This window comes from Oryctolagus cuniculus, chromosome 3 (assembly GCF_964237555.1).
Source record: "Oryctolagus cuniculus chromosome 3, mOryCun1.1, whole genome shotgun sequence".
NCBI classification, from domain to species: Eukaryota; Metazoa; Chordata; class Mammalia; order Lagomorpha; family Leporidae; genus Oryctolagus; species Oryctolagus cuniculus.
In genome coordinates, this window is record NC_091434.1 from 183,508,677 (window position 1) to 183,525,641 (window position 16,965).

General features: G+C 58.0%; 1 protein-coding gene across 4 annotated transcripts in view; it reads left to right on the forward strand.

The window, feature by feature from the left end:
• The window catches only part of DENND2A (DENN domain containing 2A), a 106,535-nt gene that overhangs the window by 66,856 nt on the left and 22,714 nt on the right, over positions 1–16,965 (forward strand). For all 4 annotated transcript variants that reach the window (XM_070071408.1, XM_070071406.1, XM_070071409.1 and 1 more), the window contains exons 7-12: positions 4,887–4,980; positions 5,392–5,442; positions 6,355–6,542; positions 10,748–10,857; positions 11,836–11,905; positions 14,195–14,272. In XM_070071408.1, coding sequence (XP_069927509.1) covers positions 4,887–4,980; positions 5,392–5,442; positions 6,355–6,542; positions 10,748–10,857; positions 11,836–11,905; positions 14,195–14,272 — 591 coding nt within the window. The remainder of the gene's footprint in view (positions 1–4,886; positions 4,981–5,391; positions 5,443–6,354; positions 6,543–10,747; positions 10,858–11,835; positions 11,906–14,194; positions 14,273–16,965) is intronic.

Here is a 16,965-nt window from a genome sequence, read left to right on the forward strand (position 1 = left end):
CAGCCAGGTGTCCGCTCGCTCTTAAATAGTGCGTTCTCAGAGCGCCCTGCATCCCGTCCCTCAGGTCAAGGCTGTTTGCCAGGCACATTCGGGACTTCCCGTGTGTTGGATCCTTGAACCGTTTGCCGCCCCGCACCCTTGCTTCTGCGTGTCTGTCTCTAGCCAGAAGGACTCGGTCGCCTGCTCAGGGCGAATCAGACGGTGCAGTTGGTTGGCTTTCTTTGACCTGCTCTGCCGTGAGGGGCCCTCCTGGCAGCTGCCATCCTCCCGTCCCCCGGCTTCAGCCCCTGTAGGAGTGAATGTCCCAGGGGAGGTGGCCAGGGAGAGGAGGCGGCCCCTCTGTGTGCTCCCGGCCAGCCTCTCCCTGCCGGGCAGCTGACGGATCCAGGAGCTGCACGGCAGGGTGCATGAGACACTGGCTGCTTCTGTGGTCAGACCCCGTGCCGCCCTCCCCTGCACACGTGAGCAGGGGTCCCGTGCAAGCCGTGACTCCTCCCCTGCCGGACGACTGTCCGTCTGCAACGACCATCTTTCATATGACATCATTTCAGACTTAGGGGGAAAACGTTTCTAACAGGGCCCGTATTCTTTTCAGTACAGCACACTTCTAAAACAATAACTTGTATCTCCTGTGAAGTACCGTTATGTGAGAGTATATTTAAAGTTTCACTCCCTTGGGAGAGATTACAGACCAAAGCGTGAACGATTTCTGCTCATTCCTTAAGCTGACTCAGAGCGAGGCGAGGGCTGTCTGGCAGCTGTGTGCACCCTCTGTGGCATTCATGAGCGGCCCCTGGGCTCACCTCTGCCTGCATCTCATCCTCCCCCTGGGCTCACCTCTGTGCTTGCATCTTGTCCTCCCCCTGGGCTCACCTGCGCCTGCATCCTGTCCTCCCCCTGGGCTCACCTCTGCCTGCATCCTGTCCTCCCCCTGGGCTCACCTCTCTGCCTGCATCCTGTCCTCCCCCTGGGCTCACCTCTGCCTGCATCCTGTCCTCCCCTGGGCTCACCTGTGCCTGCATCCTGTCCTCCCCCTGGGCTCACCTGTGCCTGCATCCTGTCCTCCCCCTGGGCTCACCTCTGCCTGCATCCTGTCCTCCCCCTGGGCTCACCTCTGTGCCTGCATCCTGTCCTCCCCCTGGGCCCACCTGTGCCTGCATCCTGTCCTCCCCCTGGGCTCATCCCTGCCTGCATCCTGTCCTCCCCCTGGGCTCGTCTCTGTGCCTGCATCTCGTCCTCCCCCTGGGCTCACCTGTGCCTGCATCCTGTCCTCCCCCTGGGCTCACCTGTGCCTGCATCCTGTCCTCCCCCTGGGCTCGTCTCTGTGCCTGCATCTTGTCCTCCCCTGGGCTCACCTCTGCCTGCATCCTGTCCTCCCCTGGGCTCGTCTCTCTGCCTGCATCCTGTCCTCCCCCTGGGCTCACCTGTGCCTGCATCCTGTCCTCCCCTGGGCTCACCTCTGCCTGCATCCTGTCCTCCCCCTGGGCTCACCTCTGTGCCTGCATCCTGTCCTCCCCTGGGCTCGTCTCTCTGCCTGCATCCTGTCCTCCCCCTGGGCTCACCTGTGCCTGCATCCTGTCCTCCCCTGGGCTCACCTCTGTGCCTGCATCCTGTCCTCCCCTGGGCTCACCTCTCTGCCTGCATCTCGTCCTCCCCCTGGGCTCGTCCCTGCCTGCATCCTGTCCTCCCCTGGGCTCGTCTCTGTGCCTGCATCCTGTCCTCCCCCTGGGCTCGTCCCTGCCTGCATCTTGTCCTCCCTGTTGGGGTATCAGTCCCTGAGGGCCACTGCACATCCCGTTTCTCTCTCCTCTTCTCTCTCACTTTCAGTTTTGTACTGATTATTTGAAAGGCAGAGAGAGAAATGGAGAGAGATCCCGTCTGTCTGGTCACCCCTCAGATGCCTGGAGTTCAGCCAGGGCCAAAGCCATGAGCCTGGAACTCAGTCCAGGTCTCCCACAGGGGTGGCAGGGACCCAGCTGTTCCCCCCTCCCCCAGGACCTGCACTGCTGGATGCTGGATGCTGGAGTCAGGAGCCAGAGCCAACAGGAGCCTTCCAGTACGGAACACAGGCATCTTAACCACCAGACCAAATGCCCACCCCCCACCATTCATCTTTTTTTAGGATGTAGTTATCTGGGGCAGTGCGGTGACACAGTGGTTTGTGAAGCCGCTGCCTGCGATGCCGACCTCTCATACAGAGGCTCATTCGAGTCCGCTGCTCCGCTTCCAGTCCAGCTCCCTGGGAGGGCAGCCGAAGATGCTCAAGTACTCAGGCCCCTGCATGGGAGACCAAAGGCAGAGTTGTAGAGCGAGAGGGAGAGGCAGACAGAGACCTCCCTCCGATGGTCCACCCCCGGAATGGCCACAATGGCCAGTGCTGAGCTGGGCTGAAGCCAGGAGCCAGGAGCTTCTTCTGGGCCTCCCACATGGTGCAGGGCCCGAGTACTTGGGCCATCTTCTGCTGCTTTCCCAGAGCATTAGCAGGGAGCTGGGTCGGAAGCAGAGCAGAGTAGCCGGGACTCGAACCAACACCCACCTGGTGTTAGAGGGGGCGGCTTAACCTGCTACACCACAGCGCCGGCCCTGCAACTGACGTCTTCCTTGGTGTTTGTATACTTTGGGTAGAGATTCAGAATGGGTTTAACATTGTCCTTGTCCCTTCCTAAAAAATCTGACCCCTCAACTCACTCATAGCTTTAAATTTCAGTAAAACGTCCCTCACATGGAATTATCGTGAGTCATCTTTGAACGCACCGCTCGGCAGCGTTGGCGGATTCGCCCTCTGCTGCAGCCCGCACGGCTCGACTAGAGCTTTCTCATCTCCCCAGACAGAAACTTGTACCCATTAACGACCCCATTTCCTTCTCCCCTGACGCTGGTGACCGGTTCTACCTTCTGTCTCTCCCGAGTTGGTTAGGCCAGGCCGCTCGCGTGAGTGGAGTCGCGTGGCCTTGTCCTTTGTCTCTGGCTGGCCGCAGTCAGGATTCCCAGTTCCTCCGTGCTGGAGCGTGTGTCAGACTCCAGTCCCTTACAAGGCTGAATCCTGTCTCGTGTAAGGCCGCGTCGCGTCCCGCCGATCCGTTTATCTGGCTGCGGATGTCAGGGCTGTTTCTGCCTCCTGGCTGTGGTGACTAATGCTAGCGATTCACTCAGCCTGCGTCTGCCTACGTGGGAGCTGGGGGTCCTGTCAATGTCCCCAGGTTAGGACACGCGCAGAGGGGAGCGAAGGGGCCGGTCCGGGAAGCGAGCGCTCGGGGAGACACCCGGGGAGTGGATACAAGCACCTGTCTCCTGGGCGGCTTGTGACTCAGATAGGGACCCTGTGTGAGAGTGGAGCCAGGCCATGAAGCAAGAGCAGCACGTGGCCGGAGATGTCACAGAGATCTGGTGGCCATCGGGGCCTGAGCGTGTGTCTGGAGGGTGCACTCAGCCGGCAGGAGCTGCCACTGGGCAGCCTGAACAACGCTGCTCCCTCCTCCTGGGCGGGCAGGTGCCCCTGCCTGTGGGGGGAGCTGGCCAGGCATTCCAGCTCACTGAGGGCGACGGCCGCGGCCAGCCCAGCGCACCTCCTTGGGTGCCTGTCGCCCCGCTTCCTCTCCTGTCCTGGGAATTCAAAGCCCGACAAGTTGGGGTGCAGGCAGCACCCCTTTAAAATCGCTGGTGTGCGTGGGTGGCTTCCGCCTTTCCCTCCACCAGGGCTGACCAGGGAGGCCGCTGCCCCTGCAGGGAGGCAGGCTGTGCTGTGACAGCTGGCGGGAGGTGACCCTGGGGGCTGCTGAAACCCCCACAGATCGTGCCCATGAGTGGAGGTGCTGTGGAGTGGCTCACCTGGTGGCCGGCGAGGCTGCGAGAGCACCCTGCAGGCCCAAGGACAGCTTGACATTTGTCACAGAGGCTGGGGAAGCCCGAGCCGGAGGAGACCTTGGAGCCGCTCCCACCCTGTCGTTCTTCCATGAGGACTTTAAGGCCCGGCGGGTGACCCACAGACACCAGCCAGCCGGCGGCAGAGGGGACCCGGGGATTGAAAGTATACCAGAAGGCAGAACTGAGACGGTCACAGGGCGTGGGAGGTGGTTGCCAGCCTGTATTCCTGTTCGCGTAGATAAGAACTGTGTGAACGCACGGACAAGAGGCTTAGGGAGCAGCAGGCTTACTTTCGTTAGCCTGTAGAGTTCCTCCGCGTGTGGGTTCCTCGCAGTGTGCCCTGAGCATGTAGCCCCGGACAGCAAGCCCTGGGGCCCAGCAAACATGGGGACACGCAGACATGGGCAGCAGGCAGCTCCTGGGCAGAGAGGCAGGCAGACAGGCACGGGGGAAGCACCAGCCTTGGCCGGCAGCAGGGAGAGGCCTGCGGGGGAGGGAGGGCTGCTTTCACAGGTGCCACAGAGGCGCGGGGTGCGTGTGTGTGTGTGCGTGTGTGCGTGTGTGTGTGTGTGCGTGTGTGTGCGTGCGTGTGTGTGTGTGCGTGTGTGTGTGCGTGTGTGCGTGTGTGTGTGTGTGCGTGTGTGTGTGTGCAGCTCCCCGGGCCTCTGTGATGCCCGCCCGAGTACCCCTGCGCACTTACTCAGCACGCCTGTGTCGACTCCGTGGAGGGCTCTGGGACGAGCGCTCCCCTGTGGACAGGGCCCTGTGCTGGGCTGGCGCAGACGGAGCCAGGCTGCTGGTCTTTGGAACGCTTCCCATGAAAGAGGCCTGCCTGGGAACTTTTTTTTTTATCTGTCTCTTCCTTTTCTTGTTTTGTTCTGGGAGCAAAAGCTGCTTGCCAAGCCACAGTGACATCAAAGTGTCGGAGCCCCACGGGCCTCAGCCCTGACAGTTGGCGCTCGCCCGCCCGGCGGGGGCGGGGCGGGGGCGCTGCTAACCCGACTCCTTCTGCTGTCTGGCAGCTGGTGTTGCGAATCAACGCCATCTACGAGGCCCGGAGAGGGAAGAAACGCGTGAAGAGGCTGTCCCAGTCCGCAGAGAGCAACTCAGGAAAAGGTAGCGCCCCGGCCGTCCCTGCTCGGCGCGCAGCCCTCCCACGGGTCTGACAGCGCCTGCTTGCGGCTTCCCAGTGGCTCCTACGGAGCAGAGCAAGCAGGACCCTGGGCAGTCCACAGAGCCTGCGCGCAGCGGGGCAGCACGACCCCCTCCCGTGCCTCGCCCCGTCGCCTGACCCCGGCTTAGCAGCCACGCAAGGCGCCCGGATCTCTCACTGTGTTCCTTGATATAGGCACCGTCTTCACCAGAGCCCAGTTAACTTGGAAACAAACAAACACAGTGTGTCCCCTTCCATTCATGTGAACCCAAAATAAAGCACACACCTTCTGGAACTGGAGGTTTTGCGTGTGTGGAAAACGCTGCCTGCTGTCAAACTCACTCTGCAATCTCTCCCTTGCTCCTTTGGTCTAGTGACAGACGAGAACAGTGAGTCTGACAGTGACACCGAGGAGAAGCTGAAAGGTGAGGGGGCTGGGGGGGGGTGCACGCAGTGGGCGCCCAGGTGCAGTCCTGCCCAGCTCGCTGAGGGGACAGAGGACCCAGGGTGCCCAGGGCGGCCCAGGCCAGAGCAGCACCGATCGGCCAGAGACCCCGCGGCCGCCGCTGTCCCCTCGTGTGAGTGCTGTCTCTGCTCTCAGGCCGACAGGATGCAGCTGCCCGTGCAGGGCCGCCGGGGCCTCGCCCCCTGGGCCCTCCTGTTCCGGTCGCTGCACGGTCTCAGGGCCTCCAGTTCCTCTTCCATCCGTGACCTCTGTGACAACAGTGACCCGCGTGCGCCTAAAATTCTCTGATCTAGATCCAGGCTCTAGTGAGTTCTCCACATTTCCCCGACTCGTGGGAGAAGCCAGAGAGAGCCAGCCCAGGGCGGCCGGGTGAGGCGAAGGGCACCTGTCGGCTCCGGGCCCCAGCTGCTGCCCGGCCGCCTCCATGACGCACTGGTGGCGGGCGAGGGGGTGGCTGGGAGCCCCTGGGAGAGCCGGGCCTCTGCCAGTTGAGTCACACGGGATGTTTACTAAGTCCCCAGCCCCAGAGGCTCGACCGTCTGGATTTTGTCACATCACACAAACTGAAAGACAAGGGAAGGACTGAAGGGAGGGTCAGTGTCCCCGACCCAGAGACAGATGGCGACAGGGGCTTCCTGAGCCAGACAGCAGGGCCAGGGCAGGGCAGGGCAGGTCCTCCCCGCCACGGGCTGCTGGCCTGTGGTAGGGGCTTCTCCCAGAAGCTTAGCCAGGGCCCCAAAGAGCCTGCTGCTAACTTGTTCGATGGGCAACCACTTTGGAGATCAGCTGGAAATGACAGAGCCCGTGGCAGCTCTGCACAGCATCGTGGCGGGTGAGTCACGCCGGGCCCCGGGTCTCTCCCTCTCTGCAGCCCACAGCCGCCGCCTGGTCCACGTGAAGTCCCGGCTGAAGCAGGCCCCTCGGTACCTGGCGCTTGACCGGGAGCTGGTCGAGTACCAGGAGAGGCAGCTCTTCGAGTACTTTGTGGTCGTGGCCCTGCACAGGAAGCAGGCGGGGGCTGCCTATGTGCCCGAGCTCACCCAGCAGTTTCCTCTGAAGGTACAGCGTGGCCGGGCTGGGCCTCGGGGCGTCGGGGAGCGTCCGAGGCTGGGGAACACCTTGGCTGGTCTAGAACCTGGCGAGTGGGCCTGGATGAGGGCGGGTCAGAGGAAGAAGCTGCTGCGGGGGAGCTTGGCAGAGAGGTGCTGCCCAGGGTCCCGCTGCCCATGTCACAGGCTGGCCGCAGCCCCCCCAGCCCGAGTCGCATCGCACGGTGTCCGTGATGGGCACCTGCCTGGGCACCGTGGGTCTCCAGGCACCGCTGTTCACGGCCACGTGGGTTTGGTTCTGCTGTAAATTAAATCGGCACCTCCAAAGCCGCGACACCTAATGAAGGCTGACATGACACAGATAAGTGACCCTCAGACCTTGACGTCAGTGTGAAAGAGGTTCCCCACATTCTAATTCAGTTCATCTAGAATTTACTGAGAACATGTGACAGGCCATTGTCTGCTCGGCCCCAGAGGATCACAAAGATGGACCAAATGTGTTTCCTGTCCCCCCCCCCCCCCCCGTCGTGGTCACAGACTCCCTCACAGGAGGGCACAGACCCAGCATACCAGAAACGGGGACAGCCTGCAAGCACTCAACAGGCAGAATATGACGATGTCCGATGTCTGTACAAACCCAGTGCCTCCGAGGGGGGGGGAGCTCCTGTCCTGCACCAGCACCGCCTGGGGCCTGGTGTGCCCCCTGCCTCCTCTCCTGTCCCCTTCAGCCCCGCCCTCAGCGTGGAGAGTGAGAAGGTAGAAGGAAGGAGAGCGGAGGCCCTGGCTGCAGGCCTCTAGGGCATGCTCCCAGAAGCCCCCTGCCGTGAATGTGCCCAGAATCCAGCTGGGGCTGCTGGTTGTGTGCCCAGGTGCGCTCAGGGCACGGAGGACTGTGCCGCCCCAGTCCCTGCCCTTGGGGACCTGCACAGCGGTGTCCCCATGTCAGTGCCCGTCGAGGATCCAGGGACAGAGGCACTGACCACGAAGTGGTAACTAACGGGTCCCAGAGCTGCCGGAGCTCCCAGACTCCTGGGTAGCACGTGAAAGCCGGTTCGGTGACAAGCTGACAGTCCCACCACACAAATATGAGCATTGATTCTGTTTCTTTCCCACTCTTTTCTCAAAGTATTACTTTCTTAGAAAACGGTTTTTGAATTGTACTTCACGTTCTGTTTTATAAACTTATCATCGTTAAGGGTATTTGGGAAGTGAACCAGCAGATGGGAGTTGTCTTTTTTGTTTTGTTTTGTTTTAAGTTTTCAGCTTGTTGTTCAGTGAGAGAAATGCATAAGAGAGTGAGGAGCCTATCTAAAAGAGTGCGAGATCTGGATTCATGCCGAGCACCCGGAGTCACCACGTGGAGGAGCCTGCAGACCAGAAAGCTCGGGCAGGGCCCGAAGGCGCAGGGGCAGCAGGCGGGTCCAGGGAAGAAGGGAGAAAGGGCCAGGCCAGTGTCTGTAGGTCTCCCTCTCTGTGTCTCTGTCTCCAAATAAATTAAAAATTAAAATCCCAAAACATCTTTTTTATTTATTTATTTGACAGATGAGTTAGACAGTGAGAGAGAGAGACAGAGAGAAAGGTCTTCCTTCCATTGGTTCACCCCCCAAATGGCTGCTACAGCCGGAACTACACCGATCTGAAGCCAGGAGCCAGGTGCTTCCTCCTGGTCTCCCATGGGGTGCAGGGCCCAAGCACTTGGGCCATCCTCCACTGCACTCCCTGGCCACAGCAGAGAGCTGGACTGGAAGAGGAGCGACCGGGACTAGAACCCGGCGCCCATATGGGATGCCAGCGCCGCAGCTGAAGGATTAGCCAAGTGAGCCACGGCGCCAGCCCCTCATTTTTCAAATTACATAATGCTCCCTCACATGGGTATGCCCTAACCTGTTTAACCCATCTCCTCTGTTAGAACTGCATCTTGCCACCAGTGTTTCTCCATCTCTATGTATATGTAAATATCTTATACATATACATGTATCTGTATGTGTGTACAGGTATTGTGTATTTTATAAATATATACACATATGTGTGTACATGTGTATATATCATACCTGTGTACACACATGTGTGTTTATAGATGCTTGCATGTGTATGTGCATGCATTATACATACACGTGTATGTGAAAATATTTCACGTGCACATGCATGTATATAGTTGTGTGTTTTGCATATATACCTGTGTGTTCTCTACATGTATACACACATGTGTATGAGTGTGTTTGTGCATATGCACGTGTGCATACGTGTGTTTCTGTATCTATGCACATGTGTGTGTGTGTACACACTTTGTACGCCTGTGCATTTATCTTTTTATGCAGTAGTTGTCCTCACACATCGCTGTGGTGAGCTGGGCTGTGTGACCTGCGGTGGCTCTCACCCGTGGTGACGGGGCCTCGTTGCAAAGTGCTGGCGCTCGAGTCCCTGCAAGATGTGCCTCTCAGGGTGGCTTCCCCGTGGGGAGTGTCGCTGCTTCCTTCCGTCTGCTTTTCACGCTGGGGATTTTTTAAAGATTTACTTACTTATTTGAAAGAATGATCAACATAGAAGGGGAGAGAGGGAAAGAGAGAGGGGTCTTCCATCAGCTGGCGCACCCCCCAAATGACCGCAGCAGCCAGGTCTGAGCCAGGAACTCCGTGTGGCTCTCTCACACCTGCCCTGCCCCTCAGGGTGCGTGTGAGCAGGAAGCTGGTGTGGAGGACGGACCCAGGACTTGAACCAGGTGTTCCAGTCTGAGATGGCAGCATCCCACGTGGCAGCTTAACAGCCGCGCCAAATGCCTGCCATTGAGAGGCTGTTCTTTTTAAAAGATTTTTATTTATTTGAAAGAGTTCAGAGAAGGTAGAGACAGAGAGAGAGAGAGAGGTCTTCCATCCACTGATTGACTCCCCAGGTGGCCGCAATGGCCAGAGCTGTGCCGGAGCCCAGAGCTGCTTCCAGGTCTCCCATGCAGGTGCAGGGGCCCAAGCACTTAGGTCATCTTCTGCTGCTTTCCCAGACCATCAGCAGGAAGCTGGATTGGAAGTGGAGCAGCTGGGACTTGAACGCCACCCGTGTGGGAAGCCGGTGCTGCAGGCGGGGGCTTTACCCCACTGTGCCACAGCGCCGGCCCCTTGGCTGCTTTAAAGCACAGACTGTGCACTGGGGGGGTTAGCTGCCCTGACTTGCTGTTACCCCACCCCCCATCCAGCTTCATGCTCATGTAGCGGGGAGGCAGTGGATGATGGCTCAAGTGCTGGGGTCCCTGCCACCCCTGTGGGAGACCAGAGTGGAGCTCCTGGCTCCTGACTCCACCTGGCCCAGCTCTGGCTGCTGTCATTTGGGGAGTGAACCAGGAGATGGAAGATCAGTATCTCTCTCTCTATCTCCCTTCTCTCCCCCATCTTTAAATAAACTATGGGCTGTGGGCCCCTGCACCCATGTGGGAGACCTGGAAGAAGCTCCTGGCTCTGGCCTCAGATTGACTGAGCTCTGGCTGTTGCAGCCATTTGGGGGTGAACCAGCAGATGGAAGACCTCTCTCTTTCCCTTTGTAACTCTATCTCTCAAATAAATAAAATCTTTAAATAAATTAATTAACTATAGATTACTGGCCACTATTGGAAACAAGATAAAAAATTGATGGAAATTATTACAAAGAGAAATTAGGTTAGAGATGGAAATTTCCAACCTTAGAAATACCTGATTTTTCAAATTAATGATGGTAATTTTAGCCAATTTGTCTTTAAGTATTTTTAAAGGAAATGTAACAAGTATAAACCTGTCAACAAAAGCAAAGCCTCCAATTCTCAAATATAATAATTAAATAAATAATGCAAATGTTATTAGCTAAATAATTATAAATCATTCCTCTTTTGTTCCTGGGTGGTTTTTGAAAGCATGATTCCTTTTCCTAAACAAAGTGGGCATGCTCATGGCTTTAATCTCTGAATCATGTTTTGTTGGGACCAGCATTGTGGCACGCAGGGTAAACTGCAGCTTGCAAGGCCAGCACGCCGTACCAGCGCTGGCTCAAGTCCCGCTGCTCTGCCTGTGGTCAGAGCTGCCCCCGAGGGAGCGGGCCCAGCACACCGGGCTGCCAGCCTCGCACAGGAAGGGCTCGGGGTGGGGGTGGGGAGCAGTCCCAGCTGCGAAAGGTGGGCCACGTGCCCCTCGCCATCCCCTGCCTCCCTCTCCCAGGCCGGGTTTCACTCTGAACCTGTCACTCTTCCCTGTGCAGCTGGAGAGGTCGTTCAAGTTCATGAGAGAGGCGGAGGACCAGCTGAAGGCCATCCCCCAGTTCTGCTTCCCCGACGCCAAGGACTGGGCTCCTGTGCAGCAGTTCACCAGGTGCGCGCTCACACTCCCCTCTCTCTGGGCTGGGGGTGCAGGTTTAGGCAGGCCCTCCCATGTGCCTGGGAAAGCAGTGGAAGTTGGCCCAAGTGGTCCCTGCCCCTACGTGGGAGACCAGGAGGAAGCTCCTGGCTCATGACTTCAGCCTGGCCAGCCCCAGCCGCTGCGGCCATGTGGAGAGTGAACCAGCGGTGGAAGAAGAATCTCTCCTCTCTGTAACTCTGACTTTGCTATAAATAAATTAATCCTTAAAAAAGGATCAGAGGCCAACCCCAGGAGTCCATTCTGCCCTTGAGCCATGCTGTGGGACCTGGCCGAGACTGGCCAGCCCGCCCTCCCAGCATGGGGCCTGTCTGTCTGGTGAGCTGAGAAGGTGACTGTCACCTGAGGCAGCTGGGGAAGTGCTGCCGGTCTCCGTCCTTATCCAAGGCCCGCACACGCTCCCTGGGTGGCCTGGGCACCCGTCCCTGGGGGTGCAGCTGGTGCAGCTCTGTGCTGTCGGCCACCTTGCTAGGTCCCAGCTGTTGCTGCTGCCTCAGCATTTGACCCGACGCAGTAGGCCACAAGTCCTAGGGGTTTGAGGGCTGGCGGTCACTAAGCCTCCTGCAAGAGCCAGAGCTGCACCAGGGGCTGTCCCCAGAGGGGTCCAGGCGCTCTGAGGCTCTCGCTGAGCCTCGTCCCAGATCAGCACAGCCGCCTCACCCTGCAGCTCCCCAAGGCAGCTCCGCGGCCACAGACAGGGGTGGCCACTGGGCTGTGTGCCATGGACTGGCCCAGGCAATGGCATCGGAGAGGGCTCGGGGCAGAAAAGGCCCCCCCCAACCCATTCCCCTCTGGACATTAAGCCGTGTTAGATCCCTGCTCCCTGCCCGTCACCCCGAAGCCATCTGCAGGCGCCGGCGTCTCAGCGCAGAGGGACGGGCTGTCCGCGTGGCCGCCTGCTGCACCCTGACGCAGGTCTGTTTCCACACACAGTGAAACGTTCTCCTTTGTCTTAACCGGAGAGGATGGGAGCAGAAGGTTCGGGTACTGCCGCAGGCTGCTGGTGAGTGCGCTCCGCCCGCCGGTCCCAGCCACGCCCAGCTGCTGGCTCCCGGCGGCTCCCCCTCACCAGGGTACACGGGGTACGCGCGAGGGAGCAGATGTGGCAGGTGACCCTGGCTGGTGAAAACCACGGAGAAAGATTGGGGTGCCCACGAGAGCCTCCCGGGCAGGTGAGAATCACTCTTCCACCTCTCTCCTTAGCCCAGATGGACCCTGGTCGCTTAGAGGGAGCCTTGAGAGCAGGTGCCGACGAGAGGGGACTGGAGCGGTCACCTGTACAAGTCAGCACTCCAGTGAGGAGCTCGTGCCCAGACATCTCAGAACGAGCTTTCTGAGGCCCGTTCCTTCCTCAGGAACCGCTGAGCTCAAGCCAGCCCTGGGCCCGTGCCTTAGAAAAATCTTCATGACTGTTTGCACTGCAGGTGTATTTCGGTCTTTGAAATAGGCTGGGGTTGGGGGGGACAGGCTTAAAAACTTTCGAGTCCACTTTACCATGCGGCACATAGTAAGTGTTCAATAAAAAGTTCTTAATTAGCGAATAAACAGTGTATTTACTGAATGACTGAAGAAGTTAAGCAGGATAATTTCATTGATCAAATTAAAGTATTAAAATTGATTTTCCTTTCAGTTTGAAAATTAGAGGCCGGCGCCGCGGCTCACTAGGCTAATCCTCCGCCTAGCGGTGCCGGCACACCGGGTTCTATTCCCTGTCGGGGCGCCAGATTCTGTCCCGGTTACCCCTCTTCCAGGCCAGCTCTCTGCTGTGGCCCGGGAGTGCAGTGGAAGATGGCCCAAGTGCTTGAGCCCTGCACCCCATGGGAGACCAGGATAAGTACCTGGCTCCTGCCATCGGATCAGCGCGGTGCACCGGCCGCAGCAGCCATTGGAGGGTAAACCAACGGCAAAGGAAGACCTTTCTCTCTCTCTGTCTCTCTCTCTCACTGTCCACTCTGCCTGTCAAAAAAATAAATAAATAAATAAAAAAGAAAATCAGAAAAAATTTTTAGAAAAAAAGGTGAGCTTAGGAGGCCAGTGCTGAGGTGTATGTGGTAGGTTAAGCCTCCGCCTGCAGCAGCAGCATCCCACACGGATACTGATTCAAGTCCCAGCTGCTCCACCTCTGATCCAGCTCCCTGCTGGTGCACTTGGGAGAGCAGCAGAGGGTGGCTCAAGTGCTTGGGCCCCTGCACCCACGTGGGAGACCCAGAGGAAGCTCCTGGCTCCTGGCCTTGGATTGGCCTGGCTGTAGCCATTGCTGCCATTTGGGGAGTGAACCAGCAGATGGAAGACCTTTCTCTCTGTCTCTCCCTGTCTCTGTAACTCTGTCTCTTAAATAAATAAATAAACCTTTAAAAAAAAGAAAAAAGGTTAGCTTGGAAGCTCTTCAGAAGCGGCTTCTCCAGAATTTTCGCTGTGATGAGCACGTGTAGCCCGAGTGAGTGCTCGAGAGAGCTGCGGTGATTCGAGTAAGCAGGCCGGGCTCCTTCCCTGACTGAGCACGTGTAGCCCGAGTGAGTGCTCGGGAGAGCTGCGGTGATTCGAGGAAGCAGGCCGGGCTCCTTCCCTGACTGAGCACGTGTAGCCCGAGTGAGTGCTCGGGAGAGCTGCGGTGATTCGAGTAAGCAAGCCGGGCTCCTTCCCTGACGGCGTTGACCCACTATGTGCACGGCGATCTTTATTTGAGCCCTTCAGAGGTACTAAAAGCTCATGACCGGAAGCGCTTTCCCGCTGCGGGGTGGGAGGTGACAGTTGCTTTCTTCCTGGACTTTCGAAAGCCACTCTGGCGTCCTGAAACTTGTGGCCACAGTAGCTGCAAAAATACTGGGGTCAACAATGAGCCCAAGCCCAAAAGCCTTCTTGATGCGTACTTTACCACGGTAATGGTGTCGGCACCGCACCGCAGGGTGCTGTGGCATGGTGTGTGGGCAACCAGCAGCGTCGCCTGTCGCCGTGGAGCTCGTGGATGCTGAGTGCTGGAGCCCGGCACAGAGGCGCACCTCGCGCGGGATTTCAGCGGCGTGGCTCGCAGGTCCATCTGGGGCAGGGTCACGGGGACCCCGAAGAGGTCTCAGGCTAGCGGGGCCCTGGGCTCCTGGTGCTGGTGTGTTTCTTCTTCCAGGGGCCGCTTTGTGAAAAAGTGATTTGTGCGCTCTCCTATCTGTGCGTTTTCTTAAAAGATCCGGGAGAACTGTAAAATAGAGGCCTCTCCCACTTGATAGCAGAAAACATGTGGCTTCCGTTCTTCCCTGAGATGTCCACACTCCTGATTCCTGTGTTTTTCCTCCCAAAGCCTGGAGGCAAAGGGAAGCGTCTGCCCGAGGTCTACTGCATCGTGAGCCGCCTGGGGTGCTTCAGCCTCTTCTCTAAGGTGAGGGGGGAGGGCAGGGGAGGGCAGGGGAGGCGGGGGGGGGGGGGGAGGCGGGGTGCAGGAGACCCAGGCGACACCCCCCCAGTACTTCCTGTTTTCCTAACCATTTCTTCTGCTCTTCTCTGTTCTGATTGGCTCAGGAAATAAGGGTTGGGGGAGGACCAGGCCCAGGGAGTTGGGGAGGGGAGGAGGCAACTTAGTTGGCAATGGTGTGGGGGGGAGGGGGGAGTTGTAAAGGGTCCTCTGAGAATATTCCAGGTGTTTCACTCTCCATCTTCAACGCATTGTCTTCTGTCATACTAGCCTTTGGTGGGGTGGGGGTGGGGGAGAGTCGGGGCTCCAGGAGGCAGGGGGAGGGGAGGAGAGGGGAGGGGTGAACCAGGGTACTTCAAGCATTTCATGGGAAAATTAAATTAAAAGGTAAGTTTAGGGCTGCATGCATGGCCGGGTGGTTCAGACACCACCTGGGATGCCTTAGGTAGGAGTATTTTAAGATATTTTTATTGCAAAAAAATCTTAAATCCATGCACTTTTCATGATCTGTATTTTCTATGACCTTTGAAAAAATTAATTTTACGTACTTGAGAGTCAGCGAGAGAGAGCTCCCATCCACCAGTTTCCTTACCACAATGCCCAGAGCAGCTGGAGCTGGGAACCGGGAACTCAGGTGTCTCCACCGTGCCCACCCCTGCTCTGGGAGACAGGGAGCAGCTGCTGGGGCCCTCCCCCACACCCACCCCTGCTCTGGGAGATGGGATAGCAGGTGCTGGGGCCCTCACCAGTGCCCACCCCTGCACTGGGAGACGGGACAGCAGCTGCTGGGGCCCTCACCCACACCCACCCCTGCTCTGGGAGACAGGAGAGCAGGTGCTGGCGCCCTCACCCACACCCACCCCTGCTCTGGGAGACGGAATAGCAGGTGCTGGGGCCCTGGCCCTCACCCACACCCACCCCTGCACTGGGAGACGGGACAGCAGCTGCTGGAGCCCTCACCATGCCCACCCCTGCATTGGGAGAGGGGACAGCAGCTGCTGGAGCCCTCACCATGCCCATCCCTGCTCTGGGAGACAGGAGAGCAGGTGCTGGGGCCCTCACCCACACCCACCCCTGCTCTGGGAGACAGGAGAGCAGGTGCTGGGGCCCTCAGCGTTGCCTGCTGGGTCTGCACTCACGGGAGGCTGGAGGCAGGGAGTGAGCTGGGGTAGAACCCAGGCCCTGCAGTGTGGGATGCAGGCGTCCTCAGAGGCCAGACGTCCCCTCCATGAACTTCCTGAAGACCCCTGGCTCTGTGTATTTGTGTTACCTGTACGTAAGAATCATTATGTATTGGTACTCTACATTTATTGAAATATTAATGTAATTTCTTATTCTTTTCCTGAAAATGAGCCATTATATCAAGACATGAGAATTGTGTTGAATTGGCCCATCTGTTACCGAAACCTGGGGTGGGAAAACTCCTTCCAGCAAACAGGCACAGAGACAGTGGAGGATCAGCAGTTTATTACGCCTGCGGGCTCAGCTGGAATCATTTCCCGAGACTGAGCGGCAATGCCAGGTTTCTTACAATGTTTGTAGGTTCATGGGCACCACACCGTAGCTGGTACAGCATCGGTGGGCGTAAACTGCAGCCTGCGTGACCCAGGACCACACTTCCAGTGGTCGGTGGGCCTGGTGTGTTTGTAGAAGAGATACCAGCGGCAGATTTATTAGGACAGATGTGTGACTGGGGAAGAGGGGTACACTCTTCTTTCTTTGTCTCTGTTTGTGGCCATATTTTATCTACACATCCTGATTGGGGGTTAGGGGACATAGAGAATTCCTACCCTGTGTGATGCCAGTCGCAACAGAGGGCCTCCTCCCACATGCATGTCCTGTGTCAGTCCAACATGAGCCCCTAGTCCATAGACTTACTTTATTTTTTTAATATTTATTTAAAAAATTATTTATTCGAAAGAACTACACAGAGAAGGGGAGGCAGAGAGAGAGAGAGGTCTCCCATCTGCTGGTTCACTCCTCAGTTGGCTGCAACAGCTGGAGCTGCGCTGATCCGAAGCCAGGAGCCAGGAGCTTCTTCTGGGTCTCCCTTGTGGGTGCAGGAGCCCAAGGACTTGGGCCATCTTCCGCTGCTTTCCCAGGCCATAGCAGAGAGCTGGATCAGAAGTGGAGCAGCCGGGTCTCGAACCAGCACCCATATGGGATGCCGGCACTGCAGGTGGTGGCTTTCCCCGCTATGCCACAGCGCCAGCCCCCATGCATTCACTTTAAATCCTTCTTGGCTATCTGTTTCCGTCTGGGCTTTCTGTTGGAGAATGAAAATCCCTGTGTATGCTGTCCACGGCTGTTCAGCATCACTTCCCAAGAACATCCCTCAGCCTGCCCTCCCCTGACCTCAGAGCCGGCCTCAGCCTCCGTTGTCCTGACCTTGGTCCTTCCTGCCGGTCTGTTGGAAGAACTCATGCAGTCAGTGTCACCTGAGACGGGGTCTCACCCCCACTGCGCCTGGGGTGCAGATCGGTTCACGTTCAGGCTGTAGCATGGTTTACGTTACTGCTCGGGCCAGTCTTCCTCATGGGTTTGCTCAAACGTGAAGTCGGGGGCAGGGCGAGAGTGCTTCTGAGAGTGAGAAGTGAGACGGCGCCTGGGAAGGAGTCCGGCTCCCAGGGGAGGCTTCGGAGTTTACGGAAACTTCATTC